Below are 15,293 nucleotides of genomic sequence, written 5' to 3'. Positions count from 1 at the left end.
GCTGTCAGCGTTAACGTCATTAGTTAACTAATGACGTTTACGCTGACAGCACTAATTTGTTGTTCCAGAGAGCAAGCCAAACACTGGTCTAGAAAAGGACGATCTCTAGTAGTGCTGCACTACTAGTAGATTTTGTTTTAACCTCCTAGGACCTGGTGTCCACATATGTGGACATAACATTTATGAGACCAAAATACAAAATTTTGCTCTTCAAAAACCTGATATCCACTTATGAGGGAGGACATTACACTGCCCCTGTTCAATCGAACTTTAAAATGAATGTCCTCATATGTGGATCTCATTTTTTTGAGAAACAAAAAAAAGATAGTCCGAATCTGATGTCTTTGTTTTCACATTCATCAGGTCCCAATCAACCCAAATGGCACAGAGAAATTAAAAATGCATGCCATGAAAGAGTTCAGGTCTTAGGATGTTAAAAATGTCCCTGCTGATGAGACCAGTGAATGTGGGGCGACGGTGGCAAGAAAAAACTCCCTCCTGGAGGAAGAAATCTTGGGAGGACCAGGCTCTCTGGGAGGACCCTTCCTCCTGAGGGCAATACTTACCAGTACTTGTCCTCCAGTGTGCGATGGTGGGCTGGGACAAGTGTTGTTTCTTCTCAGCATGATGATGACCTTCCTTCCATTTCCTGTTTCAGAACTGAGAATGAAGACAAAACTGGTTAACAAGGTAACAGGACATTTAAAAATTCTCTCACTTCAGGATGAGATGCTGTGTCTTCTTACGTTTCTCTTGTAAAACAGCATGTAGGCCGAGTGCTGCTGTTCCTCACAAGCTGCCGATCCGGTTGTGTGGAGCACCTGTGCGTCATTATAGGTGAGCCAGCGATCTGATGTAGAGTGCTGACTCTCCTCAGGATGGACAGAACTACAGATGTAGTGTCCTGAAATCACATTAAGACAAATGAATCCAACTTCTGGAAGTCAGCTGATTCAAGCAAACAGTGATTTTGACTTAGTGCTTCTTAGAACATCAAAAGCTTTTGTGTGTGAGTCCTTCACTGAAAAGTAGAAAGTTTTCATTTTCTGTTTGTAACAAGTCTGTTGTTTTACCTGACTCTGTGCCTCCATAATGATTGATGATGCTGACAAGACTATAACAGCCACCACCCTGAGAAGGAACAAATCCAAAGAGTGTTAGTTTCACAAAGTCTCACATCAGAGCCATAATTAAGCTGATTTGCTGAGGCTACGTCCACACTAATGCGTTTTCGTTTGAAAACACATCGTTTTCTCTCCGCTTTGACCTCCCGTCCACACTGAGATGGCGTTTTCCTCAAGGAAAAACACAGCATCTTGAAAATGCTCTCGAAAACGCACACATTTCAAAACGGAGTTGTCCCGTCGCAGTGTGGACACTCGAAAACGCAGACTTTCTAAAACGATGACGCATTTTAGCCATGTGATGCAGTCATGTGAGCAATTAAACAAAGATAGCCGAGTGCATTATACAGCGGTTGTTTTGATTGCTCTCAACTTTGACAGCCCTAAAAAAGATTAATATCAGTTTGTACATGCTCCGGATAGCTTTTCTTCAAATTCTGTAATCCTCACTCACTTTTGCGCATGCGCAGGACTGGAACGTAAGCGTTTTCGGCCGTTTCAATGCAGACGCACAACTATTTGAAAATGACTGAAAACACTAGTGTGGACACGGAGTTTTCAAATCTATCAGGGCTAGTGTGGACGTAGCCTGAGACGTTCTGCAGTCTCTTTTTACCTGATTGGATGGCACCACCAAGTCCCTCTGCAGCCTGACGGGGTCATCCACCTTCTTAATGTTGTAGGTTTGTGTAAAGCCAAACCTCTTCAGATGCAAGATCAGGACTCTGGCAGAAAAGAAAAAAAAAACACAAACAAGGTAGAAAATAAGAAGAATGAGTGTCAAACACAAACAGAAGATGGGAGAAAACGACTGCTCAAGTATTGTCTCGAAAAACTCTGATATTTGATGCGCCACAGTTTGGAAACCTGGTCAGTCGATCACTTCTGATGTGACCTTACTCACCTTGGCAGTGTATCAAAAGACGACTTCAGTTCTGAGGCCGTCCCTCCACAATCACAGCGAAATTCTATTTCTTGTTCCTGAACAACAGCACAGAGAAAACAGGCTTTATGGTAGAAAGAAATCTCAACATATGCACACACACATACGCACAAACACTAACAAAAAAGGTGTGTTAAGATCGCTGACACTACAACTCTATTGGAATTTGTGATCTTACCTTCAAGTATGTCTCTAACATGTTTATAATAGACCCCTCTGGAACAAGGTCAAGAGACAAGCTGGTGAAGTCCTCGTGCTGTGATGATTGGTGACCACAGCTACACATTTCAGGAGTAACGTAGTTAAAGTAAAGATCAGGTAGGTGGAAAAGAGGTATATGAAAATATTGCAACCAGCTCTGCGTTTCTGAAAGACAGGCTTACCTCTTGCATGTCCTCATGTTTTCCATTTTAAAAATGTGATGCTCTTCTACTGGGCAGGTATAACTTTGGCCCAGGAGAGCTGCGTTCCTCTCCAGGTGAGGTGCGAGCCTTTTGACCTCATTGAGGAACAATGTTAGGAATTCATGAGCGTCCTGAAAGAAAAGCAGAGAGATTTAAAACAGTACATCAAAATCAGAAGGTAAAGCAAAAAAACAAAATGTCCAAATAGCTGACGCACTTTCTGTGCACTGCCGGTGTATTCAGGAGCTTGACTGCTGAATGCCTTCTTAAAAGCTCTTAGGTGGTGATCTTTAAGGCCATAATCTGTTGACTCATGACAGTCCCTGACATCAATGAGCCTTCTGTAGAAAGGAAAGGGTAAACAGACATTTCTGCTGTTAGATCTCTTTGTTCTTCAGGTTTTTGAAGAAAGTAGAAGGTTGACGTAGCGCACCTTAAGAGCTGAGCTTCTGGATCTGTGCTCCACAAAACCTCCTGACGCCTGATGTCTCTTATGAACTCCTCAATGTTGAGGAGGCTCTGCAGGCAGGAGTTCATATAGCAGGTGTTTCCGATGTTTGGAAACCTGACACACACGCACAACGTTTACAGTATCAGTGTAAAAGAATTCATTTTCTCCACTTTGACAAAGTGAGCTTTGGTCTTTGTGCACCACGTGTACTCACCCGAAGCAGTCTATAGTCCCAGTTTGACTTTCTATTATTTCTCCACCGCATGCTACACTGCTCCAAAAAGGTAAAAACACAAACACAAAATTAGGAAAGATGTCAGGATGCTGAGCAGTGTATGTGCATGGATGCATGAGCTTTGAAGTTGAAACATTTTGGAGGACGTCTTTCTCTTACCTGTTAAACACATGCTCCCATCCACTCTCTTGGTCCAGAAGCTCCATAATCCAAGTGTCCCAACTCAGGTCTGCTGGGATCGTTTCCGTGGTGCTTCTTACCTGATATAAATATATAGGACATAGCTGTGTGCCTCATTGCTCTTAATTGCTCTCATTTAACTGTGATGAGTAAATGCTTGATGACAGTGACTCTTTCCATAAAACATACCTTCCCGGATTTAAAAAGAGTCTTCACAGTGTTGCTCTCTGCCTCTGCATCGCTGTCAGTTTGCTGCAGAGGACGAACAAACATAAGTTTATTAAAAAGTACATTTTAAAGAGAATGTGTATTTCATATGTTTTGTGTAAAAGCAAACCGAGGAACAGCAGAAGATGTGTCTCCATTTTCTCTTCTTTTGGCCATTTTCAGGGTTAGCTGGTGTGGCAGCAACAGAAGCATCCGGGATGCTGATGAGGACAAAAGTGTAAATGTTGTGGAAATTTATAAGAAGGAGTACATTTTGCTAATACAGATTGCTAATAAAAGTGAATAACTGTAATGGAATACCAACATGAACAAAATCATGTATTTTATACATTTACACTCTACATTTTCAAACGCTAATCTCTGCATCCATATAAATTATAGACAAGACTAGAAGTAGTAAAAAAGATGTAAATACACAAGGTGGAAGAAAAATGCCAATAAAAGGGAAATAAAAGAGCTCCAACCAAACCACTGCTATAAATATCTCCAGCAGCATTAAAGAGTGGCGCATTTCTTTACCTCTGATGAGACGTAGAAGGAATTTCCTTCTCTGCCACGTTTTGTTTGTGTAATTTCTGTTTAGAAACAAGAAAAGCAACATCAGTAATGGCATAAAACAAACATACCAAGTGGGTCTCTCCATGAAAAGTGTCCAGTTAGAGAATTTGGTATTATTTCATATTATTTATCACTTTAGTGAGCTGTCAGCTCATGAAGCAGATATAGGAATATCTTTAAATAAAATAAAAACAATTTATTCATGCCTTAAATTGAGTTTTAAAGTTTGTCCTATGAAATACAAAATCCTTCATTTGGTTCTGATCAAAATTCAGTTTTTACAGAAATCATCCATGAAGCTTCAAAAATGCTTATTCACCATAAAAAATATTTAGAGAAACATCCTGCAAGTCTCTTCGAACTTACCTTTCTGTGAAAAAAAAACGTTTAAACATCTTTGAACTTAATTTGAGGACATGGCTGTGTGCTAAATTGCTCTTAATTCTTCTCATTTAACTGTGATGAGTAAATGCTTGATGACAGTGACTCTTTCCATAAAACATACCTTCCAGAATTTAAAAAGAAACCAGCGACACTTTTTTTGTGTCTTCACAGTGTTGCTCTCTGCCTCTGCATCGCTGTCAGTTTGCTGCAGAGGACGAACAAACATACGTTTATTAAAAAAGTAAAGTCACTTTAAATTAACAAGTGCAATTTAAAGAGAATGTGCATTTCATATGTTTTGTGTAAAAGCAAACCGAGGAACAGCAGAGGTGTCTCCATTTTCTCTTCTTTTGACCATTTTCAGTAACAGGAGCATCCGGGATGCTGATGAGGACAAAAGTGTAAATGTTATTTTTCAAAGTGCAAATTTTTAACAAGGAGTACATGCTGGAGATTGCAGATAAAAATTAATAACTGTAATGGAACAAAATCATGTATTTTGTACATTTACACTCTACATTTTCAAACGCTAATCTCTGAATCAATATAAATTATAGACAAGACTAGAAGTAGTAAAAAAGATGTGAATACAAAACACCAATAAAAGGGAAATAAAAGAGCTCCAACCAAACCACTGCTATAAATATCTCCAGCAGCATTAAAGACTGGCGCATTTCTTTACCTCTGATGAGACGTAGAAGGAATTTCCTTCTCTGCCACGTTTTGTTTGTGTGATTTCTGTTTAGAAACAAGAAAAGCAACATCAGTAATGGCATAAAACAAAGTATATGGTATGAAAATACAAAATCCTTCATTTGGATTCAAAATTCAGTTTTTACAGAAATCATCCAAGAAGCTTCCTTAAAAGTTTCAAAAATGCTTGTTTACCATAAGAAAATATTCATAGAAATGTGCTGCGAGTCTCTTCAAACTTACCTTTCTGTGAAAAAGAAGTTTAAACATCTTTGGACTTGATGTGATCGCAGCCAAAATCTCCTCAGCTTTGCAAAAGTTCAACTGAAAACAAGCAGTCAAAGGTTGTATATTTATAAACTTTCAGCATAGAACGTTCATACCCTGAACAGCAAACATCATCATTATGATGTATGGGGCAAATTTGCATATTTTGGAATGTATGCTCATTTGAACTGTATGGTGCTCGTCTCCAAGCAACTGCTACACAAAACAGGTCAAGTCAAGTGGCTTTTATTGTCATTTTAACCACGTGCAGAGGTGCTGTACAGAGTGAAACGAGACAGCGTTCCTCCGAGACCCTGGTGCTATATATGACATATACGGACAAACCCAGGACTACATAAAGTGCAGTGTGCATAAATTGCAAAAATAAACAAGACAAAACAGTGCAAAACGTGACAGAACAGGACGAAACAGACACAAGACAATGGAAATGTGCAAAATGCTGAGTATTGTGCAAAAGTAACTTGGTGTCTGTATGTATGTATATGAGTGTGAGATACTGCAGATAAGTGCTTGGTAGTGACATGTGTGAAGGTGTGCGTGTGCCAGTGCAGTCACTGAGTGTTCAGGGGTCTGACGGCTTGTGGGAAGAAACTTTTCCGTAGTTTGGTAGCGAGGGCCCGGATGTTGTGGGACCTCTTTCCAGAAGGCAGCAGGGTGAAGAGTGTGTTTGAAGGCTGTGTGGGGTCCTCCAGCAAGCGGGTGTTATAAGGAGGGGAGAGGGGCTCCAATGACCTTCTTAGCTGCTCTCACAATCCGTTGTAGGGTACTGCGATCCAATACGCTGCAGTTACCATACCAGACAGTGATGCAGCTACTTAGGATGCTCTCATTAGTCCCACTGTAAAAGGTGGTGAGAATGGATGGTGGGAGATGGGCTTTCCTCAGCTTCTGCATGAAGTAGAGACGCTGCTGGGCCTTCTTGGTTATGGAGCTGGTGTTGAGGGAGCAGGAGTGGTTCTCCGCCAGGTGGACACCAAGAAATCTGGTGCTCTTGACGACCTCCACAGAGGATCCATTCATGTTAAGTGGGCAGTGATCCCACTGTGCTCTCCTGAAGTCAACGATCTCTTTTGTTTTGTTTTGGTGTGCTGGGGGAGCAGCACAGCAAAGAAGGACTCATCCAGGCTGGAGAAACTGATCAGGAGGGCTAGCTCTGTGGTCGGCATGAAGCTGGACACTCTGGTGACAGTGGCAGAGAAAAGGACATTAAAGAAACTGATGGACATTATGAACAATGCTGGGCATCCTCTGCACATGGCCATTAACAACCAGAAGAGTCTGTTCAGTGACAGGTTGCTTCTCCCAAAGACAAGAACTAACAGACTTAAAAACTCCTTTGTCCCACACGCCATCAGACTGTTTAACTCCTCTCTGGAGGGGAGAGGGAGGGGAAACAGGAGGACAAAGGAGGGGGGAACAACTAAGCTGTAGTGCCTCTTCACCTCACTGTGCAATACCTTTTGTGCAATACTTTTGTAAATAGTCAACAGTGCAATAGACTCAATACTTGAAATGTGCAATTCACTTGTATTTTTATTTTTTATTCCTATTTATTCTATTTATCCCCTTCGTATATGCTGCTGTTCCTCACAAGCTGCAGATCCAGTTGTGTGCAGCACCTGTGCATCATTATAGGTGAGCCAAGGATCTGATGTAGAGTGTGGACTCTCCTCAGGATGGACAGAATTACAGATGCAGCAGCTGTTTCCGATGTATGGAAACCTGACACACAAACAAAAGTTTACAGTATCAGTGTAAAATAATTCATTTTGTCCAGGTTGAGAAGGTGAGCTTTGGTCCTTGTGCACCACGTGTACTCACCTGAAGCCGTCTCTAGTCTGAATTTTATTTTCCATTATTTATCCACCGCCCAAATGTTTCACTACGCTACTGCAAAAAGGTAAAAACACAAACACACAATTAGACGCTGAGCACTAGATGTGCATGTATGCTAGTGATGTGTCGAGTAATGGAGGGGGCGTTTCCGCGATGCACGTATCGAGGCTTGCTTCATTTATGGGAGGAGCTGAAAATGATGACGTCCGAAGCCTCGCTGCCCGGCTGTACCACGTGACTGGTTCATGAAGTGGTTCGAACTTTGTCGCGAGATGTGACAGCGATACAAACCCCTCAGACTTCAATCAAAATGTGGGTGTTTGATGGAGAGCTGCGGTTAGTGAGAGTTGGAGACAGCTGGGAGGCAGTTTGGAGGTTTATGAGAGTGAGGAGAGAAAGTCAGGAGAGAATGGAGCCAGCTAAGAAGAGGAGGATGTCCTCCCCTGTGTGGGAACATTTTGATCTTATTCCTCCCAACAAGGTATTTCTACAGAAGATGTATTTTCATAATACTGATGGTGCAATACAATTTATGTTAAGCTGTATTTACTTTTGTACAAGGTGAAGTGTTTGCTATGTGCCAGGGAGCTGGGATATAACAACAACACCTCATCCATGCTTAGGCACTACAGAGCTTTGCATGAGAATAAGGGGAACAGCGATTGTTGAGCAAGACCAGGTGAGCCATCAAATGCCATGATAATAATAGCATGCCGTAATGTTACTAAATGATATAACAATATTATACAACTGTAATAAGTTACGTGTGTGATATTTATATTTGTGCTTTGTTTTTATTGTCTTTCCTCAGGAGAACAATCTCAAATAGATGAAAACCTGGTTAGCATGGTGATTGAGGACTCCCAGCCATTTAGCATTGTGGAGGACAAAGGATTTATAAGATTTGTTAAATCATTAAATCCTAGCTATGTTCTCCCCACTAAAAAGGTCATAAAAGCAGTGAAAATTTAGTTTTTACTGAATAAAATATGGGCAGGACTGACGCCTCAGTGTGTAGCTGTCCATACCTCAACGTTACAAAAGCACAACCACTGTCCACACCCCAACCACACCTCACCTCACAGTAAATGATCATTTCCATTTTAAGCATTTCCAAATAATCATTTTCCATACTGCCAGTATAAATATACACAGTATACTGCATCACTACAATATACATGTTTTACACACTCCTTTTGTTGTTGACATTTACAGGCTGTGTGCAAAAGGCCACACTCTTCAAATTCATGCCAACTAATATTTTTACGTCCAGTAGGTGTCCTACTAGAGCAAATAAAGCTTCAAGAAGCTTTGCGCTGGGGTAAACCAATTGGATGAAAAGCTTCAGTGCTTCATCTGCCCATCACTAATGTATGCATGAGCTTTGAAATTTAAACATTTTGGGGGACGTTATTCTCTTACTTATTAAACACATGCTCCCATCCACTCTCTTGGTCCAGAAGCTCCATAATCCAAGTGTCCCAACTCAGGTCTGATGGCATTTTTTCAGTGGTGTTTTTAACCTCTTGGGAACTTTCACTACATTCCTTACTTGATGCAGAAAGAAGAAACGAGTCCATATCCAACCTTCAGAGCAGAGGCGATTAAGATCGGTATGGGTGTCACAGGTGTACCAGTCCGCCTTTTCTTCCAGGGCGAGAGGGGTTGCCATTCTTGTTCGCAGAACTATTCCTTTTATATTCAAAACTCAGATATGTGATCCAGGTGGGAGGTTCATACTTGTTACAGGTACAGTCAACTCCACCCCTGTAGTCCTCTTGAACATCTATGCCCCTAATTTTGACAACCCTGACTTCTTTAGTAAAATATTCAATCTTGTCTCACAATACAATGACCATAATATCATATTCGGTGGTGATTTTAATTGTTATTTCGATCCATTGTTGGATAGGTCTTCTGCGTCCCTGGCCCCAACCTTGAGAGCTGTTTCTGTACTCAATACTCTTACTAAATCTTTGGACTTGGTTGACATTTGGAGGCACCAGCATCCGTTAGAAAAGCAATACTCTTTCTTCTCCCCTGTCCATGGCAGCTTCAGTAGAATTGACTATTTTCTTATTGATTCCAGGCTTATTTCGAAAGTGGTTAGTTCCACTTATCACAGTATTTTAGTTTCGGACCACGCACCTCTCTCAACGGTAATTGACTTCAACCTATATACCCCCCAATACAATTGGAAATTTAACCCCTCTTTATATCTAAATGACTCTTTTACGGTTTACCTATCTACTAAAATCGCAGAATTTTTACAATTTAATGATAATGGTGTAGTTTCAGACTCTGTTTTGTGGGAGTCCTTTAAAGTCGTTATTAGAGGCCATATTATTGCTTATCAAGCTTCTCAGAAGAGGGACAAACTCAGGCTGCGTACTAATATTGAGGCAGAGCTGTCTGTGTTGGAGGAGAAGTATCGCGATACCGGGGCTGCTGACACACTTAATACCATTCTCAAATTGAAATATGACTACAACCACATGTTGGGGGAGCAGGTCATGAATTGTATTCGTCGATTAAAACAGAAGCATTTTGAGCTTGGTGAAAAGGCTGACAAGGTGCTTTCCAGACAGCTGAAGGGCATTCAAGCTGAAAGGGCGATACACAGAATTCTCTCTGCAACTGGCCAGTTGCTGTCCGATCACAAGCAGATAAATGACAGATTTCGCAGTTTTTATTGTCAGTTATACACATCTAGTACTACGGCCACAGTTGCTGAAATCACTAATTTTCTTAATGCTTTAGACATCCCGACTCTTCCTGAGGCTGCACGGGGCTTACTCGATGCAGACTTTACGCTGGAGGAAATTAGAAATGCAATCTGCTCCTTTCCTAATGGAAAAGCATGTGGTCCGGACGGTTTCGGGATAGAGCTTTATAAGACACATATTGACGTTATCGCTCCCCTGCTACTTCGGATGGTAAATTGCGCAGTGTTAAACGGCTCATTCCCTCATTCTTTCTACGATGCCCATATATGTCTCCTCCTGAAAAAAGACAGAGACGAAACTAATGTTTCTTCCTATCGTCCCCTAAGTCTTCTCAACTCAGACCAAAAGATAATTGCTAAAGTCCTAACCAACCGGTTAAATAAGCACATAGGCTCTATAATTCATCCTGACCAATCGGGTTTTATCCCCAATAGATTCTCTTTTTCTAATACTAGATGTCTCTTAAATGCGATGTACTCAACGACACTGCCCAATTCTGCGGTGATTTCACTCGATGCCCAGCAGGCTTTCGACCAAGTGGAATGGAGTTATTTGTTTGCTACTCTTGAAAAATTTGGTTTTGGGTCGAATTTTTTGAATATGATTAAGTTGCTTTACGCTTGCCCTCGTTCCTCGGTCCTTACCAACCATGAGAGGTCGCTCCCGTTCCTCTTACACCGTGGGACAAGGCAGGGTTGTTGCCTCTCTCCAATGCTTTTTGCTTTAGCTCTTGAGCCGTTGGCCATTGCCATCAGAGCCAATTCCCATATCTCTGGTATAAATTGTGGCACGTCAGAGTACACCATCGGTCTGTATGCAGATGATATCATATTGGCTCTTTCAGATTTAAAGATCTCCCTTCCTCCACTTCTTAAGCTGATTGACAGCTTTGGCCACCTATCAGGGTTCACCATAAATTGGAAGAAGTCTGTTCTTATGCCGCTGTCGTCTGGTCTGGGCCCTGATTTCCTGTCTAGTTTGCCCTTTAAGGTCTCCCAGGATTACTTTTCATACCTGGGTATTAACATCCCTAGGAACTCAAAACTCCTCTTCAGGCTTAATTATTCGGTTCTAACTGATGAGCTCAAGTGTATGATAGATAGGTGGAAACTTCTCCCACTTTCAATGATTGGCCGTATCAATATAATCAAAATGGTTGTGCTCCCTAAATTCATGTACCTATTCCAGAACGTTCCTATTTTTCTCAGGTCTTCCTTTTTCAAAGCGTTGGATGCCATTATCATGCCTTTCGTTTGGGCCTACAAGCCCCCCCGCATCTCGAAGTCTCACTTGCAAAAGCCCTCGGACGAGGGTGGTCTGGGCCTTCCAGTTTTCAGACATTATTACTGGGCCTGTAATGCCAGAGCCTGGGTCTTCTGGAATCTGCCTATAGTTGGTGATGCTGTGGGATGCAGGTCCAGCCCTAAATGGCTCGAATTGGAGCTTAGCACTGCTATCGAGCACACTGGAGCATCCTTGCCAGCTATCTTATTTTCAAAATCGGTTATTAAAAGTGCATGTGATGACTTTATTCTTTGCAACTCCGTAAAAATATTGAATCAAATTAAGAGAATCTTGAACCTCCCGGTAGTGTCAACTTTTGCCCCGATCTGCCACAGTCCTAGCTTTACGCCTAGTACAATGGATGCTGCTTTCAAACAATGGCCTGTCAAAGGGTTAATTGCTATAAAGGATCTTTATATTGACAATCATTTTGCCTCTTTTGCTCAGCTTCAGACAAAGTACAATCTCCCTACAAGTCATTTTTTTCGGTACTTACAAATTAGGAATTATGTCAAGCAAGCATTCTCAAATTTAGATACCATCCCCATACAGCATGTCTTTTACAATATGATGAACGAACCTCCCACCTCAAAACACTTAATTTCTCGGCTTGTCAACCTTTTTTCTTCGGCAGCCCCCTCTTGCCATATTAAAGAGGCTTGGACAAGGGACACTGGTTTGGTTATCTCTGACGATCTATGGGCTGAAGTGTTAAGTCGGATAAAACTATGCTCTGTTAACGCCCGGCTTCAGTTAATTCAATTTAAGGTTGTCCATAGACTGCACTATTCCAAAACCAAATTGAACAAGATTTTTCCTAACGTTTCCCCCAAATGTGATAAATGTAAACTTGTGGACGGTACTCTTGGGCATCTTTTTTGGTCCTGTTCTACGCTTACAGCCTTTTGGACTAGTATTTTTAGTTTCTATAGCACTGTTTATGATAGGCAACTGTATCCTGACTGTCTTATGGTGATCCTGGGCTGCTCCGGCGACTCCTTGGCACTTCCCTTTGCTGTTCAACAGGCCCTCATGTTTGGTATGGTGATTGCCAAACGTTTGATTCTGGGGGAGTGGAAATCTGCCTCCCCTCCCTGCTTCAAGAGGTGGCTCGAGGAGATGGTCTCCTGTCTATACCTGGAAGAAATTCGGTTCTCTACGTCTGATTCCATGGAGAAGTTCAGGAAGATATGGGGGCCCTTTATAGACCACATTAAGAAGGACAGTCCACGCCCTGGGTCCTGACCACATTGTTTTAACTGCTTTCATTCTGAGCTGTTGCCCATAACTGTTTTTGCATGATTGTTATCAGCTCCTCCTAGCGATCTTTGGATTTGATCTTGTGGATTGGACTCACTAGATTGTGAGTTGTTTGACATGTATACCAGTTGCTTTGTTTGCTTCTCTGCTGTTTTTAATAAGTGCTGGCCTTGTACCCTGTTGTGTGGTTTGTTGCTCTGTTTTTTTTGTTTGTTTGTTTGTTTGTTTTTTGGTTGTTATTGTCTTTATTGTCTGTGTTCTTCTGTCCCGCTGTTTGTGAATGTGTAAAAAAATTTTGAAACTTGCATAAATAAATACATTAAAAAAAAGAAAAAAAAAGAAAGAAGAAACGAGTCAGGGATGCATAGCAAGCACAACAAGACACCAGCAGCCCAGACCTTTCACCAACTGAAGACATTTGCAGCACCATAAAACATGACAGAGAAGAGCTGGGACTATGTGAAAGGGTGAAGTGCTGCAGTAAAGTTGCAATGGTCCTATCTTTTATACAGTCTATAGTTCACTCTATTCGATTACCCTTTTCTCATGTTTTTGTTAGTTAGGGAGATAAGACATTGTTATTTGGTTTTATTCTTTTCATAAATAAGTTTTGTACATCCTTTAGATACGGTCCCTTTTGTTTGTTGTTTTGGGGTCCACCCCGAAGCTGTAGTTCGCTCCTTTCCTTTGTTAGAATTCAATCACTGTGAAAAAAAATCACCATCAAAATTGTACTGGTTGTGTGATGTGCTGCTTGGGGTCAGACAGGGGTGGATCACCCTTATATTATGGTCTGGCCACCCTTAGACAGGCCATAACACTAACTAAAATGAAAATTAAAACTAGACTTATAACTGGCTGGCTGGTGTCCTTACCAGTGTCCTTGGGTCTGAACTGTGGGCTCCTCTTTCCAGGTGTTCGTACTGCCTGAGTGGCACCAAGGTGTGCTGTCTTGCCTCTTTTGGGTTTTCTGCATGTTTCTGGCTCAACATGCAAGTATCCACTTCTTGACGTTCGCTGTTGGTTGCAGCCACTTGAGGTTTTTGGGCTCATTTGGGTTCTCAACACTGGGCGACTTTGATGGGAGTGAAAGCATCCTCACAACATAAATCACCACACTACCTGCTTTTGTTTCAGGTTTTTTCTTTATCCTTGTTAACATGTTTGGGTACTGGGTTTACCTGTAATGCATTTTGTGCTCCAAAAGCTGTTATTTTGTGCAGCTGTGCTCCAAAAGCTGTAAGCATGACCTTTCTTATCATTAGATTGTGCCACACCAGCACCTGAGAGAAAAGCTTTGAGTTTGATTTTGTGTTTGTGTTTTGCAGGCACTCAGGAGAATAAGTCATGATGTTTCTTGTGTTTGTCATGTTAGTATCTCAGTGCTTGTCAATCACCAGTCAACAGTGTCACCACTGTGAACAACATCCTGCGACTGTTTGAGCCAAAACCTTCGAGAAGTCCCTGCAGCTGCTTCAAAACTCATCACTGAGCTCGATCTCTCTTTTAACACGCTGGAGACAACAATGAAAGATGACTTTCTTTCATATGCTGCTTTGAGGGCTTTGCTGATGAAGTTCAGCCAAAACAGGAAACATGCAGCAGGAGACAGTAACTTGTTAAAATGTTATAAAAGGTACAATTAAAGATTTTCACCCTACAGGGTTGTCAATGATCCAAGGATAAATGTCTAATTTGGTCAAAAGTTTATAAGCCATTTCTGGAGAGACTGCAGTGGAAATGTTGTCACTTTTGGACTTTGCTACCTGCAGCTAAACATTTGCAGCTAAATCATTTATTTAAAAGCAGAAGCTGCAACTGATCGAGTGAATGTTTGTCTGAAAACTTAAACTGAACTCCAAGCGTACCATTGCTCCAGCTTACCATCTTTACCTGAGTGAATCAGTTTGTTGAACAATCTAAATGATTCAGAAACTTCTGTGACATCAACTTAACTAAGGCTCATTACAAATTTCACAAAACACTGCTGAATACTTTTAATATTTTTTTTATTAGTTATTTTTGTTTTGTTGTTATTTTGATTTTAATAAAACAAAATAACATAAAGAATCAAATAATTTCTTTGTTTTTTTAAATTTAATTTATTTTACAAATAAATTAATAATAATATTAATAATAATAACAACAAATTAGTGCCAAGTGCCTTGGCACATTGTGCGCTGTCCATCTTGCGTGTTGCACAATATCGTTTATTATTTAGTAACTATTGATATCTACTGCTAGCTAGTTTATTGTGATGGTGCTTTTTTTTTTCTATTATTATGTTGCTCTTTGTTGTTTGCTGTCTCCTCTGTTTTTTTTTTCTCCATACAGGTGACCCAGGAGTTTTTTGTTTTGTTTTTTTTCTCTCTTCCCCCCCTTCTCACCGTCTCTTCTCCCCTTTGGTTTTCTTTCTTTCTCTCCCCCTCTTTCTTTCATTCTTTCCCCCTGTCCTATCCCACAGTTATGTCTGTCCCGTTTGCAACTGAAAATAAAATAAATTCATAATTATAATAAAGGTCAATCAAATGGACCAATATGGCAAGGCCATGATGATCCACTTGGTAAAATAAATCCGCTTGGCATCTTTCTTGGCCTCAAGACAACAATTCTGATGGCTATAGATCCAAACAGGACACAAAAAAAAAAAAAAAAAAAAAAAAAGAGGAAGAATGAGCCGCTGACCATTCACTTTGCAT

At 41.0% G+C, this 15,293-nt stretch overlaps 1 protein-coding gene across 3 annotated transcripts; it reads right to left on the bottom strand.

Moving 5' to 3' along the window:
* Positions 1-379: 379 nt before the first annotated feature.
* On the bottom strand, positions 380-6,570 carry LOC113024016 (ubiquitin carboxyl-terminal hydrolase 37-like). Of its 3 annotated transcripts, none has more exons than XM_026170572.1 (18): positions 5,444-6,570; positions 5,190-5,245; positions 4,822-4,891; positions 4,629-4,712; positions 4,085-4,140; positions 3,675-3,765; positions 3,527-3,589; positions 3,317-3,417; positions 3,137-3,196; positions 2,905-3,036; positions 2,689-2,812; positions 2,451-2,602; positions 2,246-2,345; positions 2,029-2,105; positions 1,741-1,849; positions 1,074-1,131; positions 747-904; positions 380-660 (listed from the first exon to the last, which is right to left on the bottom strand). In XM_026170572.1, the coding sequence occupies exons 1-18, from the start codon at positions 5,468-5,470 to the stop codon at positions 655-657; spliced, it is 1,524 nt and encodes a 507-aa protein (XP_026026357.1). In that variant the 5' UTR covers positions 5,471-6,570; the 3' UTR covers positions 380-654. The 3 variants fall into 3 exon arrangements, with proteins under 3 accessions (XP_026026357.1, XP_026026358.1, XP_026026359.1); XM_026170573.1 differs by having other exon boundaries at positions 3,137-3,193; positions 5,444-6,569; XM_026170574.1 differs by lacking the exons at positions 3,317-3,417; positions 3,527-3,589; positions 3,675-3,765 and having other exon boundaries at positions 3,137-3,193; positions 5,444-6,569.
* Between the last annotated feature and the right edge of the window lie 8,723 nt (positions 6,571-15,293).

Source organism: Astatotilapia calliptera, chromosome 6 (assembly GCF_900246225.1).
Source record: "Astatotilapia calliptera chromosome 6, fAstCal1.2, whole genome shotgun sequence".
Taxonomy (NCBI): domain Eukaryota; kingdom Metazoa; phylum Chordata; class Actinopteri; order Cichliformes; family Cichlidae; genus Astatotilapia; species Astatotilapia calliptera.
Note: the sequence above shows the minus strand (reverse complement) of the source record. Positions and strands in the feature narration are given on the sequence as shown.

Bases quoted from the DNA above. Each gene is read 5' to 3' on its own strand.
- LOC113024016 (XM_026170572.1), bottom strand. From the start codon at position 5,470: ATGTTTAAACTTCTTTTTCACAGAAAG. The intron at 4,713-4,821 runs GTTTGCTTTTAC...CGTCCTCTGCAG, and splicing joins GACACCTCTGCTGTTCCTCG to CAAACTGACAGCGATGCAGA. The intron at 2,346-2,450 runs GTAAGCCTGTCT...TGAAATGTGTAG, and splicing joins AACATGAGGACATGCAAGAG to CTGTGGTCACCAATCATCAC.